General features: G+C 42.2%; 1 protein-coding gene across 4 annotated transcripts in view; it reads left to right on the top strand.

Annotated features, from left to right (window-relative positions):
- LOC138650247 (protein mono-ADP-ribosyltransferase PARP14-like) overlaps nucleotides 1-19,793 on the top strand; it is a 155,513-nt gene that overhangs the window by 21,515 nt on the left and 114,205 nt on the right. For all 4 annotated transcript variants that reach the window (XM_069740625.1, XM_069740624.1, XM_069740626.1 and 1 more), the window contains one exon: nucleotides 68-142. In XM_069740625.1, the coding sequence (XP_069596726.1) occupies nucleotides 95-142 (48 nt within the window). In that variant the 5' untranslated portion in view covers nucleotides 68-94. The remainder of the gene's footprint in view (nucleotides 1-67; nucleotides 143-19,793) is intronic.

Here is a 19,793-nt window from a genome sequence, read left to right as displayed (position 1 = left end):
TACGGTACTTTTTTAAACATAGAGAATGACACACTAACATGTACTAATCTTTTGCTTCTTTTTTTAGAGAGCGATTTCTGGTCAGCAGACACCAATGGCACATGGAAGGGGAGCGGGTCACTACTCAGAAGAGTCACAATCAGTAAGTGCAATCCATTATAGTATAAATCCATTATTTACAAATCACATAACTGATAAAGTCTGAGGTTCTCTCTGATACATTATAAGTACGTAATAATGTGGAACATCATCATTTCGTAAAAGGCAGGGTTATGGTACACAACCAGCAAGTTGACCAGGTAGAATTTGAATTGGCAACATTGGCAAATGACCAAGAGCATTTTGTTCTCTGATCACAAAATCTGTTATGGGTATCTGACAGTGAAAGTGGAAGAGTAGTCGGAGTACAACGAGTAGAAGATGATCATGACTCTGACCAAGTACCATCAGAAAAATATGCGCAAGGCAAACATGTGGAAGGACAGAATGAGCCTTGCACATGTAACCGGCTAGCTTGCTTCTCCGACATGAGCAGGTGATGTCGCTTCATGTGCTGATGTAGAGCTGTTCTTCTTAGTCTATATGATTCAGGACCTCCATAGCTTGATTTTCTGCTGCAGAGTTGGCACATTACGTTTTTCTCTGTGAGCAACCTTAAAAAGTATTTATACACCTGAGATTTTCTCTGATGGAGTCCCCTTACAGACTGTTTGGGATATCTGGCAGAAACATTGCCTGGAGAACAATAGGCAATTACTACCATGAGTCCTATGTCATAGCAACAATAAAGCATCCTAAGACCTTTCATGTGTGGGGCTGCTTTTCCTCCAAAGCAGTGGGCTCACTCACAATTTTGCCTAAGAACACTGCCACGAATGAAGAGTGATATCTAAACATCTTCCAAAAGCAACTTCTCCCAATGATCCAGAAGCAATGTCTTGATGAACAGTACTTGTTCCTGCATGATTGACACCATATCACAAGGCAGAAGTGGTAAAGTGGCTCTGTGATCAAAACACTGAAATTTTAGGTCCATGGCCTATACTACTACTATTGAGAATGTGTGGTCAATCCTTAACCCCCAAGGGTGGTTTGCATGTTAATGATCGGGATAATTTTTACAATTCAGACCACTGTCCCTTTATGAGGTTATAACTCTGGAACGCTTCAACGGATCCTGATGATTCTGACATTGTTTTCTCGTGACATACTGTACTTCATGATAGTGGTAATATTTCTTTGATATTACCTGCGTATATTTGGGGGAAAAAAAACGGAAATTTGGGGAAAATTTTGACAATTTCGCAATTTTCCAACTTTGAATTGTTATGCCCTTAAATCACAGAGATATGTCACACAAAATACATAATAAGTAACATTTCCCACATGTCTACTTTACATAAGCACAATTTTGGAACCAGCATTTTTTTTTGTTATTGCGATATAAAGGTTAAAAGTTGACCAGCAATTTCTCATTTTTACAACACCATTTTTTTTAAGGACCACATAACATTTGAAGTCATTTCTATATGATAGAAAATACCCAAGTGTGACACCATTCTAAAAACTGCACCCCTCAAGGTGCTCAAAACCACATTTAAGAAGTTTATTAACCCTTCAGATGTTTCACAGGAATTTTTGGAATGTTTTAAAAAAAAAAAGAACATTTAACTTTTTTTTTCACAAAAAATTTACTTCAGCTCTAATTTGTTTTATTTTACCAAGGGTAACAGGATAAATTGGACCCCAAAAGTTGTTGTAAAATTTGTCCTGAGTACGCTGATACTCAATATGTTGGGGTAAACCACTGTTTGGGTGCATGGCAGAGCTCAGAAGGGAAGGAGTGCCGTTTGACTTTTCAAAGCAAAAATGACTGGAATTGAGATAGGACGCTATGTCGCGTTTGGAGAGCCCTTCATGTGCCTAAACATTGAAACCCCCCACAAGTGACACTGTTTTGGAAAGTAGACCCCCTAAGGAACTTATCTAGATGTGTGTTGAGCACTTTGACCCACCAAGTTCTTCATAGAAGTTTATAATGTAGAGCCGTAAAAATAAAAAATCATATTTTTTCACAAAAATGATCTTTTCGTTCCCAATTTTTTATTTTCCCTAGGGTAACCAAACAAATTGGAACACAAAAGTTGCTGTGCAATTTGTCCTGAGTACGCTGATACCATATATGTGGGGGGTAAACCACTGTTTGGGCGCATGGCAGAGCTAGGAATGGAAGGAGCGCCATTTGACTTTTCAATGCAAAATTGACTGGAATTGAGATAGGACGCCATGTTGCGTTTGGAGAGTGCCTGATGTGCCTAAACATTGAAACCCCCCACAAGTGACACTATCTAGATTTGTGGTGAGCACTTTGACCCACCAAGTGCTTCACAGAAGTTTATAATGTAGAGCTGTCAAAATAAAAAATCATATTTTTTTATTTTCCCAAAGGTAACAGAAGGAATAGGACCCCAAAAGTTGTTGTCCAATTTGTCCTGAGTACGCTGATACCCCATATGTGGGGGGAACCACCGTTTGGGCGCATGGCAGAGCTCAGAAGGGAAGGAGTGCCGTTTGGAATGCAGACTTAGATGGATTGGTCTGCAGGCATCACGTTGCATTTGCAGAGCCCCTGATGTACCTAAACAGTAAAAACTCCCCACAAGTGACCCCATATTGGAAACTAGACCCCCCGAGGAACTTAGATGTGTTGTGAGAACTTTGAACCAACAAGTGTTTCACTACAGTTTATAACGCAGAGCCGTGAAAAAAAATGTTTTCCCACAAAATGATTTTTTTAGCCCCCAATTTTTTATTTTCCCAAGGGTAACAAGAGAAATTGGATCCCAAAAGTTGTTGTCCATTTTGTCCAGAGTACGTTGATACCTCATATGTTGGGGTAAACCCCTGTTTGGGTGCATGGGAAAACTCGGAAAGGAAGGAGCACTGTTTTACTTTTTCAATGCAGAATTGGCTCGAATTGAGATCGGACGCCATGTCACATTTGGAGAACCCCCTGGTGTGCCTAAACAGTGGAAACCCCCCAAATCTAACTGAAACCCTAACCCAAACACACCCCTAACCCTAATCCCAACCCTAACCATTACCCTAACCACACCCCTAACCTGAACACGCCCCTAACCCTAATCCCAACTACACCCCTAACCCCAACATTCCCCTCACCCCAATCCCAACCCTAACCACGCCCCTAACTCCAACACACCCCTAACCCTAATTCCAACCATAACCCTAACCACACCCCTATCCCTGACACACCCCTAATCCCAACCCTAATCCTAACCGTAAATGTAATCCTAACCCTAACTTTAGCCCCAACCCTAACCCTAACTTTAGCCCCAAACCTAACCCTAACTGTAGCCCTAACCCTAACTGTAGCCCTAACCCTAACTTTAACCCCAACCCTAACCCTAACTCTAACCCCAACCCTAACTGTAGCCCTAACCCTAACTTTAGCCCCAACCCTAACTTTAGCCCCAACCCTAAATGTAGCCCCAACCCTAACTGTAGCCCCAACCCTAACTGTAGCCCTAAGGCCGGGATCACACACAGCGATATACGGCCGAGTCTCGCAGGTTAAAACCAAGCTCTGGCACCGGCACTCCAGAGCGGAGCGTGAGGCCGCACAGCAATACATGGAGCATCACGCTCCGCTCCGGAGTGCCGGTGCCAGAGCTTGGTTTTAACCTGCGAGACTCGGCCGTATCTCGCTGTGTGTGATCCCAGCCTAACCTTAACTTTAGCTCCAACCCTAACTCTAACCCTAATGGGAAAGTGGAAATAAATACAATTTTTTATTTTATTATTTTTCCCTAACTACAGGGGTGATGAAGGGGCTTTGATTTACTATTTATAGAGGGTTTTTTAGCGAATTTTATGATTGGCAGCTGTCACACACTAAAAGATGCTTTTTATTGCAAAAAAATATTTTTTGCGTCTCCACATTTTGAGAGCTATAATTTTTCCATATTTTGGTCCACAGACTCATGTGAGGTCTTGTTTTTTGTGGGACAAGATGATGTTTTTATTGGTACCATTTTCGGGCACGTGACATTTTTTGATCCCTTTTTATTCCGATTTTTGTGAGGCAGAATGACCAAAAACCAGCTATTCATGAATTTCTTTTGGGGTTTATACCGTTCCACATTTGGTAAAATTGATAAAGCAGTTTTATTCTTTGGGTTAGTACGATTACAGCGATACCTCATTTATATAATTTTTTTTTGTTTTGGCGCTTTGATACGATAAAAATTATTTTATATAAAAAATAATTATTTTTGCATCGCTTTATTCTGAGGACTATAACTTTATTATTTTTTAGCTGATGACGCTGTATGGCAGCTCGTTTTTTGCAGGTCAAGATGATGTTTTCAGTGGTACCATGTTTTTTTATATCCCTCTTTTTGATCGCGTGTTATTCCACATTTTGTTCGGCGGTATGATAATAAAGCGTTGTTTTTTGCCTCTTTTTTTTTTTTACAGTGTTCACTGAAGGGGTTAACTAGTGGGACAGTTTTATAGGTCGGGTTGTTACGGATGCAACGATACTAAATATGTGTACTTTTATTGTTCTTTTTTTTATTTAGGTAAAGAAATGTATTTATTGGAACAATATTTTTTTTATTATTTATTTAGGATTTTTTTTTTTTACATTTTTACTTTGTCCCAGGGTGGGACAAGAATGTTATAGTGTCAGATCTCTGATCTGACACTTTGCACAGCACTGTGTCAGATCAGCGATCTGACAGGCAGTGCTGCAGGCTTGCCGGCGCCTGCTCTCAGCATGTCAGTAATAATCAGCTGACACCCGGTGGTGATTGGCTGCGCTCCCCCCCCATCTTCTGGCGGCAGCGGTCGGTGTCCGGTACCTTACGCTGAGCCCCTAGTCCATGAACATATGCGGCCAGAGAAAACAAGGCCACAGCATGATCAGGGTCTCCCGTGGGCAGGAAGGTATATGCTGATAAGGTGGGCTGAAAATGTCTGTCCAATACCCGGTTCTCTCTTTGCGGCACGTGCGCTGTACTCACGGTCATGAAGCACACGGCACCTCGCTCTCTGACAGCTATCGGGTGCACTGCACTTCTCTCTCTGTGCTGCGCACTGCCTATTCCCGCCAAGTCTGTAGCTCCAACAGCCGACATTTCTCCAAAAAGGTCCTGTAGACCACGGTCGGACGACGAGGGCAGCAGCGAACAGTCCTGAACTCTGCCCTGGCTCTTAAGCTGGCGTCCCGGCATTGGATCGGCCGTGTGTCATTGCAGCCCGACTGCGCACCCCTCGGAGCCTGCTGCGCACACACCTTGCCTAAGTCACCGCCGGCGGAAAGCTGCCTGACGCCGCTTTTACTTATAACCGCGCCCGCAGCTTCCGGGTCAGTGAACCTGTCCGGGCCTTTTTGCCTTCCCCTGGACAACATGGGACGCAGCCTCAGCAGTTTCAGACCCGGTCTGGTACAGGTACCCGCAGTCCTATCTTCCTCCTTACACCGGCTTGACACTAGCTACAAAGAGAAATGTTCTACCTTAAACCCCCTTACGTCTAAACATTAAACTATAACCTTTAGTCTGCGTTCACATGCAGAAGTCATAATGTGGCTTTTAAACAGCAACACCAGCTTTTTGCTGCTCCAGTCTTTTTACTGTATCTCTTCACAATCACTTAATCTTGTAAGGAAACAGCTGTTTCACCTGCGAAATTGCACTGCCTTTGTAATCGGCGACACGGTCTTGCAATGAAATGACATTTTTTTTCTACAAGATTAAGTGATTGTAAATCCTACAAAAATCATGGCGTCATTGTCAAAGCAAGAATGTAATAATTACCTTAAAGTTTATTAAAAAAATGCAAGTCATAATACATGTAGCAAATAAAATAAACAAAGCACAGAAAAAGGCTTATGTGTGAAGGACACATGACATCATGACATTGATTATATCGCAGGGTAGGGAAAGGCTTGGCAATCAGATCATCAAGGAACCATGATTTCTGATACTCAAAAGTGCTATGTCCATATAAAGCGTAATGTGAGAGTCAGACCATGGAGATGATCCCAAAGACCGTAAAGTCAGATGGGTGGGTGGTGACTGCTGTAAGGATCTGTATCAAACGTCAAGCATCACAAATACCCAAAAGAGATATCATGTAGTTCATAAATTGTAAGCTTGCGAGCAGGGTCCTCATTCCTCTTGGTATCTGTTTTCATCTATGTGCTTACAGTTATGCTGTAATATCTATTGTCTGTACAAGTCCCCTCTAAAATGTAAAGTGCTGCGGAATATGTTGGCGCTATATAAATAAAATTATTATTATTTATTATTATTATAAGGTGCCCAGCTTACCCATTCTAGTGCCTGCCAATGTTATGTCCAGTGCAGCCCCAGTGCGCATTTCCCGTGGGCTTCCGTGGGGGAGGGAGGCTGTAGGTCTCTTTTGGGAATTTCTGATCATCGCCTGTGTGTAGCATAGGTGATCAGACAACTGCAGCTTCTAGCCTTCCATGGAGACTATTGAAGCATGCAAAAAAAAAAAAAGTTTTCAAAATATTAAAAACAATAAATATATATATATATATATATATATATATATATATATATATATATATATATATATAAAACTTCAAATCACCCCTCTTCTGCTCTATTCAAAATAAAACAATAAAAAATAATCAATCATACATATATTTAGAATCACCCAATCTATCAAACTATAAAAAGAATGAATCCATTCAGGAAACGGCGTAGCGAAAAAATGTCAAAACCCCAGAGTTACGTTTTTTTGGTTGCCGCAACATTGCATTAAAATGCAAGAACAGGCGATCAAAAGATCGTATGCACAAAAATAGTATCATTAAAAACGTTGGTTTGGCAGGCCAAAAATAAGCCTCAACTGGCCCCAGATTCTGAAAAATGGAGACGCTACGGGTCTCAGAAAATTACGCAATTTTTTTTTTTTTTTTTTAACAAACTTTAGATTTTTTTTTTCACCACTTAGATAAAAAAGAACCTAGACATGTTTGGTGTCTGTGAACTTGTAATGACCTGGAGAATCATAATGGCAGGTCAGTTTTAGCATTTGGTAAACATTGTAAAAAAAAAAACAACAGTTGTGGAATTGCACTTTTTTGCAATTTCATTAAACTTGTAATTTTTTTCTTGTTTTCAAGTACACGACATGGTAAAACCAATGGTGTCGTTTACAAGTACAACTTGTCCCACAAAAAACAAGCCCTCACATGGCCATATTGATGGAAAATAAAAAAGTTATTCCTCTGGGAAGAAGGGGAGCGAAAAACAGAAGTGCAAAAATTAAAAAGGGCTCCGTCATGAAGGGGTTGACATCTTGAATACTTCATAATAATTGTAATAATCAGCACTGTGAAGGAAACGTCCAGACTGCGATGTGGGCTCCAACAGACTTCCAGGATGCAGTAGGAATAACGGTGTGGACAGTCCATGCCCACATGAGCACTATGATTAGACAACAGCAGGGCAGAGAGGCTGCCTAGCGATCCAGGGGGACAGACCCATAGATTTGTATTGGCTCTTTTCATAAAAGGGGAAAACAGACATGTCTCCGTGAGTTTTGTGAGAACATACGGTCTGTGAAAAAACACAGACGTGTGAACAACCCCATAGACTATAAGGCTGGAGTCACACTGCTGTATTTCTCCTGCGATAATCGATAATTGGATCTCACTACAGGGTCTGGCCGGCACCTCTCCTGACCCGAGCATGACAGCATGATGGATTACTATGCAGCTGTCAAGCTCAGGTCAGGAGAGCCATCAGACAGTACAAAGTTTTACGATGCGACTCTCGCAGGAGAAATACCGCAGTGTGACTCCAGCCTAATGAGCATGTGCTATGTCCATGAAAAAAACGGATAGAACACGTTTTGCAACAGGGATTTGTGATTGAAGCCTATAGGGAAGACCATGTATCCTGCTATCTGATGTAATGAGTGCCCTGACTCAACCCAATCTGGTTTGCGGTCACGTGATGTACTGTATCGTGTGCTTTCATGCAGTATAGCTGTGGTACCATAACATGGTTTGTTCGGTAACCTGGCCTCTTCTGGCGCTCTTTATCTGCCATAGTATTATTCCTATGAAGCCCAGCCCATAGTAATTTTACAATGCACTGCAATTCTACAACCCCTTGCAATAATTATGGAATCACCGGCCTTGGAGGATGTTCATTCAGTTGTTTCATTTTGTAGAAAAAAAGCAGATCACAGACATGGCACAAAACTAAAGTCATTTCAAATGGCAACTTTCTGGCTTTAAGAAACACTAAAAGAAATCAAGAACAAAAAATGTCGTAGTCAGTAATGGTTACTTTTTTTAACCAAGCCTAGGAGAAAAATTATGGGATCACTCAATTCTGAGGAAAAAATTATGGAATCATGAAAAACAAACAAACACTCCAACACATCACTAGTATTTTGCTGCACCAACTTTGGCTTTTATAACAGCTTGCAGTCTCTGAGGCATGGACTTAATGAGTGTCAAGCAGTACTCTTCATCAATCTGGCTCCAACTTTCTCTGATTGCTGTTGCCAGATCAGCTTTGCAGGTTGGAGCCTTGTCATGGACCTTTTTCTTCAACTTCCACCAAAGATTTTCTATTGGATTGAGATCCGGACTATTTGCAGGCTATACCATTGACCTTATGTGTCTTTTTTCAAGGAATGTTTTCACAATATTTGCTTTATGGCAGGATGCATTATCATTTTGAAAAATTATTTCATTATCCCCAAACATCCTTTCAATTGATGGGATAAGAAAAGTGTCCAAAATATCAACATAAACTTGTGCATTTATTGAAGATGTAATGACAGCCATCTCCCCAGTGCCTTTACCTGATATGCAGCCCCATATCATCAATGACTGTGGAAATTTGCATGTTCTCTTCAGGCAGTCATCTTTTTAAATCTCACTGGAAGGGCACCAAACAAAAGTTAAAGCTTCATCACCTTGCCCAATGCAGATTCGCGATTCATCCCTGAATATGACTTTCATCCAGTCATCCACAGTCCACGATTGCTTTTCCTTAGCCCATTGTAACCTTGTTTTTTTCTGTTTAGGTGTTAATGATGGCTTTTGTTTAGCTTTTCTGTATGTAAATCCCATTTCCTTTAGGCAGTTTGTTACAGTTCGGTCACAGACGTTGACTCCAGTTTCCACCCATTCGTTCCTCATTTGTTTTGTTGTTCATTTCCTGTTTTGGAGACATATTGCTTTAAGTTTCCAGTCTTGACACTTTGATGTCTTCCTTGGTCTACCAGTATGTTTGCCTTTAACAACCTTCCTATGTTGTTTGTATTTGGTCCAGATTTTAGACACAGATGACTGAACAACCAACATCTGTTGCAATATTGCATGATGATTTACCCTCTTTTAAGAGTTTGATAATCCTCTCCTTTGTTTCAATTGACATCTCTCATGTTAGAGCCATGATTCATGTCAGTCCACTTGGTGCAACAGCTCTCCAAGGTGTGATCAATACTTTTTAGATGCAGACTAAAGAGCAGATCTAATTTGAAGCAGGTGTTATTTTTGGATATGAAAATGTACAGGGTGATTCCATAATTTTTTCTTCAGAATTAAGTGATTCCATAATTTTTCCCCTATACTTGGTTAAAAAAAAAAGTAACCATTACTGACTACCACATTTTTTGTTCTTCATTTCTTTTAGTGTTTCTTAAAGCCAGAAAGTTGCCATTTGAAATGACTTTAGTTTTGTGCTATGTCTGTGATCTGCTTTTTTTCTACAAAATGAAACAACTGAATGAACATCCTCCAAGGCTGGTGATTACATAATTTTTTTGCCAGGGGTTGTATATCAGTGCTGCATATTATATAGATAATCAAGTGATTTGAGGATCAAGTCCCATTGGTGGACTAAAAAAGGACAAAGTAAAACGAAAACAATTTAAATATAAAAATGAAGAAACTATGGAACACTTTAAATAAAAAAATTGCATATTTGGTATTTCCTCTTGTATAAAATATGAAACTATTGATTCAATACAGTGAAAGCCAAAATGAAAGAAAAAAATAGAAATGCCAAAATTTGTGTTTTTTGGTCGCTGAACTTCCTTTCTAAAAAATATGCAATAAAAAGCAATCAAAACATCATGTGTGCTCAAAGTGGTATCAATAAAATCAAGACCTCAGCGCGCAAAAATAAGTCCTCATACAGGTCCATCAACGGTAAAATAAAAAAATGATATCTCAGAAAATTGCAGCACAGCAAACCAATTTTTAAATTAATCTGATATATAAAAACCTTAAGTTTCACATCATTGTAAACATACTAATTTTGAGAACTCTGTTTCCGAGTCACTCCTTGAAAAAGTTAAAGGCGAAACGTATGTCGGAGTTCTGGATCCCTTTTCACTCTGGTCAATTACTCTTTTGGTATATAGTATGCTTGCATCCAGGTACAGACTGGGGCTGAAATTCAGCCCTGGCATTTGAAATTACACAGGCCCATGTTGTCCCCTTCCCCAAGCACCAGATGGGATATATTACTAATATTACCTTGTGTAGAGGAAAGCAAGATTTACTACAAGACCAATATTTCTAATGATACCTCCATCACAACTCTTAACAGTATGGGTGTCTTGAGAACACCGATTCTGTTAACAATGTACCAGACAAGGTGGCCCACGACCAGACAGGTCCTTCTGGCATTTGCCAGAATTGTCAGATGGCCTGTCCCGGCCCTGCTTGCATCTGACAGTTACATCTATCTTCCTTTTTGTCCTATTGAGGTATACTGTGTGTAATAATAAAGTATATATATAAATTCAAAAAAGTTAATTTTTTTTCTCATTAATGTACACTCTGCACTCCTATCTTGACTGAAAGAAAAACAGAAATGTAAATTTGTTTGCAAATTTATTAAAAAAGAAAAACTGGTCATAAGTATTCAGACCCTTTGTTCACACACTCATATTTAAGTCACATGCTGTCCATTTCCTTATGATCCTCCTTGAGATGGTTCTACTCCTTCATTGGAGACCAGCTGTGTTTAATTAAACTGATAAGACTTGATTTGGAAAGGCACACACCTGTCTATATAAGACCTCACAGCTCACAGTGCATGACAGACCAAATAAGAATCATGAGGCCACAGGAACTGGCCAAGCAGCTCAGAGACAGAATTGTGGCAAGGCAAAGATGTGTCCAAGGTTACAACAGAATTTCTGCAGTACTCAAGGTTCCTAAGAGAACAGTGGCCTCCATAAGGCTAGGTTCCCATTGCGTTAATGGGACAGCGCTAACGGACAGCGTTGCACGGCGAAATTAACGCAGTGCAACGCGTCCGTTAGCGCGCCCATTGGCAGCAATGGTAACGCGCATCGCTAGCGCGTGCCATTTTCGGCACGCGCTAGCAATGCGCCGTTCTTTTGTGCCGCGCCTCGGACGCCGCTTGCAGCGTCCGAGGCGCACCCGAGGTCCGTTCCCCGCTCTCGCAGATCGGGGATCTGTGCTAGCAGGGACGTTTAACGCGACCCCTAAAAAGACATTGCGTTAGCGCAATCCGCTAGCGCTTAGCGCTAAACGGATTGCCCTAACGCAATGAGAACCTAGCCTAATCCTTAAATGGAAGAAGTTTGGGACCATCAGAAATCTTCTTAGACCTGGCCGTCCAGCCAAACTGAGCAATCGTGGGAGAAGAGCCTTGTTGAGAGAGGTAAAGGACAACCCCGAGATCACTGTGGCTGAGCTCCAGAGATGCAGTAGGAGACTTTGTGGAGAAAATTCCAAAAAGTCAACTATCACTGCAGCCCTCCACTAGTCGGGCCTTTATGGCAGAGTGGCCAGACAGAAGCCTCTCCTCTGTGCAAGACATATGAAAACCCGCATACAATTTTCTAAAAAGACATGAAGGACTCCCAGTTTATGAGAAATAAGATTCTCTGGTCTGATGAGACGAAGATGGACCTTTTGGTGACAATTCTAAGTGGTATGTGTGGAGAAAACCAGGCACTGCTCATCACCTACCCAATACAATCCCAACAGTGAAACATGTTCACCTTCCAACAAGGCAATGACCCTAAGTACACAGCCAAAATAACAAAGCAGTGGCTTCAGAACAACTCAGTGGCCATTCTTGACTGGCCCTGATCTAAACCCAATTAAGCATCTCTGGAGAAACCTGAAAATGGTTGTCCACCAACGTTCACCAGCCAACCTGACGGAACTGGAGAGGATCTGCAAGGTAGAATGGCAGAGGGTCCCCAAATCCAGGTGTGAAAAACTTGTTGCGTCATTCCCAAGAAGACTCATGGCTCTACTAGCTCAAAAGGTTGCAAAGGGTCTGAATACTTATGACCATGTGGTATTTCAGTTTTTCTTTTTTAATAAATTTGCAAAAATTTCTACATTTCTGTTTGTTTGTTTTTCAGTCAAAATGGGGTGCAGAGTGTACATTAATGACTAAAAATGAACTTTTTTGAATTTACTAAATGGCTGCAATGAAACAAAGAGTGAAAAATTTAAAGGGGTCTGAATACTTTCCGTACCCACTGTATGTGGTTAATACAAAGGACTGGCACATGACTTATTCCTCCTAAAAACCTTACAAAGGACCAAACAAGGTGCTTATCAGAACAGTCAGACTGTGGAATGACCTGCCGCAAGGGGTAGTAATGACAGACACTATGACTGCTTTTAAAAAATGGCTGGATGATGTTCTCATAACAAATGGCATTGTAAGATATAGATAATGTAGTGACAGAGAATGTATACCCAAAATAGAAAAAAGGCCAGATCACTAATAGTTGAGGACAGGTGTACGAACTCCGTCCTGATGGGCCGTGAATAGCGAAAATGAAGTAGTGTTTCATCAGCTGACATGTGCCCCTAACAGCCGCGGGTGGAGTCACGATCCACCACGGCTGTTAACATGATAAAGGTCGCTGTCAATCTCTGACAGAGACATTTAACATGATCACGCCGGAAGCGCGTCACAAGCTCCGTCCATCGTCACCCGTGTCACATGACTGCGGGTTGCCTATGGGTTAGCATGACAGCCCAGGGTTGGCAGGAGACCCGTATTGTCAGGCTGTAGCCCTGCTCTGTGCAGTACAAGCGATCAGATGATCGCAGCTTCTAGTCTCCCATGGAGACTAATGAAACAAGTGAAAAGTAAAAGAAAAAAGTTTAAAAAAAAAAAAAAAAACGTTTAAATTACCCCCAATTCTCCCTATTAAAAATAAAACAATTTTAAAAAATACATATATTTGGTATCGCCGCATTCAGAATCGCACGATCTCTCAGTGTATAAAAATGATCGGTAACTGGCGTAACGAGAAAAAAGTAAAAATACCAGAATTACAAATGTTTTGGTTGACGCAACATTACATTAAAATGCAATAACAGGAGATCAAAAGATTGTATCTACACCAAAATGGTATCAATAGAAACATCAGCTTGTCACGCAAAAAATAAGCCCTCACCCAGCCTTAGATCACAAAAAATGGAGACGCTACGGGTCTTGGAAAAAGGCGACACTTTTCACCACTTAAATAAAAAAGAACCTATACTTGTTTGGTAAATACAAACTCATACTTACCTATAGAATCATAATGGCAGGTCAGTTTTAGTACTTAGTGAACATGTTAAAAAAAATAAATAAATTGTGGAATTGCAATTTCACTGCACTATGAATCGTTTTCCCGTTTTCCAGTACACTATATGGCAAAACCAACAGTGTAGTTCAAAATGACAACTCGTCCAGCAAAAAACAAGCCCTCACATGGCCATATTGATGGAAAAATAAAAAAGTTATGGCTCTGGAAAAAGGGGAGCAAAAAAGCGGAAACTCAAAAACAGAAAAACCCAAGGTGGTGAAGGGGCAAAAAAACAATAAACATCGCAAATAACCAACATATTTGTTGTCCCTGTAAGGCTGCCGTCACACTAGCAGTATTTGGTCAGTATTTTACATCAGTATTTGTAAGCCAAAACCAGGAGTGGATGATAAATGCAGAAGTGGTGCATATGTTTCTATTATACTTTTCCTCTATTTGTTCCACTCCTGGTTTTGGCTTCCAAATACTGATGTAAAATACTGACCAAATACTGCTAGTGTGACGGCAGCCTAATCGTAACAACCCGCACAACACCACAATCAGATTATTTATTGGGATCAGAAAATGGCGTAATTGATACTTTTTATGGGTTTGAGAAAAAATTAGAATGTTGCGGCTGTGTCCACATTTAGTGTAGATGCTGTGTTTTTTTCTACTGCGTTGTGTCTGCAGACGTCCACACCACATGACGTAATAACAATATTCTCTGATTAATGCGTGTTTGCTGCATTTCCCCCCTTAGTTGATGCGTTTTCGGTGCAGATGTTAATCCGCATTCGAATGCTTTTTTGACACTACAGAAAAATTGATTCTGCACTTAAAAATGCAAATTATTTTTTCAGGCTTCACATAGAAGCTTATAGAAAAAAAAATGCACCAAAACAACAGCATTCAGCAGCATCTTTAGACACACTGAAAGTGCAGTTTTCATGAAATCCCATCCGTGTTACTTGGACATTTAGACCGTGTTCACATTTAGGGCAAATGCCTTGTATTTTCTGCTGTTTTTTTTTTTTGCTCAGAAATTCTGCTGTGTTTAGCTGTCCAAGCAAAGTGGATGTGATTTCATGAGAACTGCAACCACTATGGTCTAAAGATGTGGCTGAAACTGTGCGGTTTTAGTGCTTTTTTTTCTCTGGAGGCTTCAACGTGGAGCTTAAAAAATAAAAATAGAAAAAAGCATTTAAATAACTGCAGATACTTTTTGAAGTTTTTTGGTGCTATAAAAACACATTAAAATGAAGTTTCGCATCTGCACAAAAATGCATCAAATAAGGGGGAAAAGGCCTACAAAAACGCAGCAAAATGCAATAACCAGGGAAGATTGTTATTGTAGTTTTTTGAGAACACCTGTAGAAATAAAAAAAACACAGCATTTATGCAACATGTGAACGCAGCCTTACATACACCAGAATCCAGATGTCCTATAGTGAAGCTACATGAAGATGAGAAAATTTTGACTTCTACGGCTGTGAATGAATGAGTAAAAAATAATCCACTGGTCCCAACTAGAGATGAGCAGGATGCACAGGTGACATCGCACCAGTCCTGGATGTTCAAAAGTCACGCCAGGGATGTGGGAAGGTTAGAGATTCGCTGATTCCCATCAAGTCGCCAGGTACCACTGACCTGGATGCTGGACCAGACACCTGTGAATCCATCTGCTCATCTCTAGTTCCAACTGTCCCGGATACAGCGAAATTGGTCCTGGATTTGTGTCTACGACCTGCAGTCTCGGGTGTTTGTTGAATCTCTTTTTATTCCAGCGCCCCTCTGACATCTCCTCCTGCCGTGGGAGAAAGACATGGTAAATGGGTGAGGATTGCCGTACCGCGCTATGCCGCAGTTTCTTCCTCTCTGTTTTTCAAAATTTAGGAGGTTATGGCGTTCAGTGAGAGACCTCATGAGCCCAAATGTATTCCATCTTCATCTAACTGCATGATCCATGCAGTTTGTATTGTGAAAATTCGATCTCTTAACCCCTTAACGACCGCAGATACGCCTTTTAACGACAGCAGTTAATTGTACTTATTCCTCTTTGCCGCTTTTTAATGGCACTGAGACATAAGGTTATAGTGCCTGCCAGGATTGGAAAATCTCCGGGGGGTAGCCGAGACCCCGAAGAACATGATTCGGGTCGGTCATTACCATCCCCAGTCATGTGATTGCTGTTATTCGGTGAATAATGGCGGTCACAAAAAAAGTCAATTTCCAATTCATTTCTCGCTCCTCTGATATGATCTAGCATACCAGAGGAGAGAGAAATGGGGACCCCCGTTAACCCCCGGTACCTTCGGTATCTCTGGACCCTCTGGCTCTGTACCCTGGCCCTCAGTGTCTTCTTCCTGGAAGAAAATGTTGGGCGCATGCACAGTGAGCCCGCCGAGATCTGGCGGACGGCACCAAGGAACAAGAGGAAATTTTTCCTATTGGCTAATTTTGATCACTGTGATAGACTCTATCACAGTGATCAACATATAAAAAATAGTAAATCAAACCCTCTATATTACCCCCTTAGTTAAGTAAAAATAATAAAATAAAAAAGTGTTTTTTTCCATTGTTTACAGTTAGGATTGGGGCTAGGGTTGGGATTAGAGCTAGGATTAGGGTTGGGGCTAGGGTTAGATTTGGGGCTAGGATTGGGGTTAGAGCTAGGGTTAGGGTTGCAGTTAGGGTTGGGGCTAGTGTTACAGTTGGGGCTAGGCTAAGGGTTGTGTTATGTGTTATTAGGGTTGTGTTGGGGCTAGGGTTGGGGTTACGGTTGTGGTGTTGGGGTTAGGTTTGTGTTAGGGTAGGGTTAGGATTGGGTTAGGGATATGGTTGTGTTGGGGATACGGTTGTGTTGGTGTTACGGTTGGGGTGTTGGGGTTAGGATAATAATAATAATTTTATTTATATAGCGCCAACATATTCCGCAGCGCTTTACAAATTGTAGAGGGGACTTGTACAGACAATAGACATTACAGCATAACAGAAATCACAGTTCAAAATAGATACCAAGAGGAATGAGGGCCCTGCTCGCAAGCTTACAAACTATGAGGAAAAGGGGAGACACGAGAGGTGGATGCAGAGGTGTATGCGATTTGCACACATAGTCATGTACCCACGAGCTCCTCTCCCTAATGCTCTCAATGTTCAGTGAAAAACTGAGAGAAGCGGGAAGAGAAGCTCGTTGTCACATGACCATAAGTATGAAAAGCGCAAATGAGTGAAGTATCCATGTGACGACTACTGGAACCTGCAGAGCTGAATCCTGACATCGCAGCTTCTGAATTCTCACAACTAATGCACTGCACACTTTTAGGATTCTCCCTTGCTGGTGAACAGTCATGTCAGCACAAGCATGTGATTTGTGTACTTCTGACCACATTCCGACTAGACGTGCCCGGACTCTCTCAGTTCATTTTCATTGAGCGAGGCCACACATATCTAGTCGGCACGTGACCGCATGTACGTAAATCACCAGCACCAGAGAATCCTGACAGCGTGCAGTGCGCACTGTGAGAACTCAGAAGTCTGCAGTCATAAAGAAGGACTGCAGACTCATTACAAACCTGGACATCCCCTTTAATGCTCCTAACATAAATAAAACATGAGAGTTAGTCAGTATCACAAATAACATTTACATCCAGGTACCTTATAGAGGACGTCGCCTCTGAAGTCATTCTCCTTTTCTTCATTTTGTCCAGACCCCATGATGAGTTTTCTCATCCACTGCCGTCGCTGCAGACGTCCATCTTCTCCGCTCTTTTGCAGAAAATCTCCACATGATGCCCTTAAAGATACAAGTGTCATTATAATGCTCCTGAATGAAAAATTGCCCCTCACTATATTGTCTGCATAAAATATGACCTCCACACTGTCCCTCTTATGGTACATGCTATTTACACAGACCTCCCCTTTCCATACCGGCCCCATTTTCACACTGTCCTCTCACACTGTGTCCCCCCTATAGGGCCCAGTATTTATACTGTACTCTCTCATCAAACTCCCCCTCCTTGGTATACTGTCCCCTCCTGGCTGTCCCCCCATGCTACGCATGCACACATCCCAATACCCTCACTCTCCGTACTCTGTCCACATACGTTTTTCACATCACTACTCATACTGTGTCTGCATACATTCCCCCGTTTGCTCCCCAAACTCTGCACCCATCCCCCATACTGTTTCCTCATAATATATGCCCTCCATTCCCCGGTATTGTTTCCTCATACATGACCCCCCATCTCCCCCTTTGCTCTTCATTTTGTGTCCTCAAATCTCCCCCACACATTAAATCCCCCCATCCCCACTCCAAATATCACCCCACACATTAAACACCCCCATCTCCATGACAAATCTCCCCCACACATTAAATCCCCCATCCCCACTCCAAGTAAAACCCCACACATTAAACACCCCATCCCCATGACAAATCTCCCCCACACATTAAATCCCCCCCATCCCCACTCCAAATATCACCCCACACATTAAATCCCCCATCCCCATGACAAATCTCCCCCCACACACATTCAATCCCCCATCTCCACTCCAATTCTCTCCACACACAATAAATCCCCCCCATCTCCACTCATATTAAATCTCCCCTATCCAATAATAAATCCACCCATCCCCACTCATATTAAATCTCCCCCATCCAATAATAAATCCCCCCATCCCCACTCACATTAAATCCCCCCCACAATATATCCCCTCATCTCCACTCACATTAAATCCCTTCCCCACAATCCCCCCATTTCCACTCACATGAAATCCCTTCCCCACAATAAATCCCCCCATCTCCACTCATATTAAATATCCCCCATCCAAAAATAAATCCCACCATCCCCACTCACATTAAATCCCCCCCAAAATATATCCCCCCGCCCCCATTCCCACTCACATTAAATCCCCCCCCTGCACCTTCGGTGTCTTCAGCTCCACTGGAGCACTTACCACCGATCTGTGTCTCAGTGCCTCTCCTGCTCTGCCTCTGCTCTGCAGCGCAGGCGAGTGATGTCAGCAGCGTGATCACATGACCTGATCACGCTGCTGGCGTCGTTCTGACACGGCAGTCAGAGCTTCAATTGTACTCGCATCTCAGATGCAGTACAATTGAACACTGGGAGCCGGCGGCGCGCTGCAGCTTTTCTGTGCCGGCTGTCAGCTTGACAATCGGCACAGAGAACAGCTGACTCCCAGTGCGGGGGGTGGCAGAATGCAGCAGCCGGGGGAGACACTGCGGACAGCCGCTTTAGGTGGCCCGACTGCGCCCCCCTGCCGGCTGCGCCCGGGGCACATGCCTCGGCTGCCCCCCCTAGATATGCCACTGGGTGGATGGTAACAATTGCTTTAGTTATTCGGACCGGCCATAGTGTAAGGCTCGGGTGTTCATGTAAAGCTGCATGAACCAGTTAACTGCCTAAGGCTACGTTCACACTAGCGTTCGGCTAGTGTGCGTCGCGCTAGCGTCGGGCGACGCAGCGGCGACGCACGCGTCATGCGCCCCTATGTTTAACATGGGGGGCGCATGCGTTTTTGCTTGTTGCGTTTTCCGACACGTGCGTCTTTTTTGACGCTAGCGTCGGACCAAGAAAACGCAACAAGTTGCATTTTTCTTGCGTCCGATTTTCGTCAAAAAACGACGCGTTGTGCGTCGCGTCGCCGACGCAGCGGCGCACAACGCTAGTGTGAACGTAGCCTAAGTATGTAGCAGTACAGACACAGAGGGCTAATAACTGCATAAAGTGTATGAGAACATGTTGCGAGGAACCTGATTATGTTTTTTCAAGGAGAAACGATACTTCTTGGATAACTTCAGGAAAGCATGGACATCAGCAGCCATGTGAATGTTTCTGGAGAACTCAAAAGAACTGTGACCTGATTGGATTGTGCTATTATGTGGAGGTGTTACGGGACGGGCAATGTATGAGCCATATAAATAACCTACAATAAACTTGCACAGAGACCTCATCATACAAAAAATGGATATGTTTTATTAAACCACATAACAAGAAAAATATTTAAAACACAGTTGTGATGGCAAATAATACTACATAAAAACACCCCAGACCAGAGGCAAGCATGTTACCTTCCAAATAACCAGCCGCCAGGAAAATATAAGTGGCTCATGAAAGGGAAATCTCATATGCCTAAACGGCACAATCACTGTGTATCTAAACGGCACAAAT

Source organism: Ranitomeya imitator, chromosome 1, assembly GCF_032444005.1.
Source record: "Ranitomeya imitator isolate aRanImi1 chromosome 1, aRanImi1.pri, whole genome shotgun sequence".
Taxonomy (NCBI): Eukaryota; Metazoa; Chordata; class Amphibia; order Anura; family Dendrobatidae; genus Ranitomeya; species Ranitomeya imitator.
Note: the sequence above shows the minus strand (reverse complement) of the source record. Positions and strands in the feature narration are given on the sequence as shown.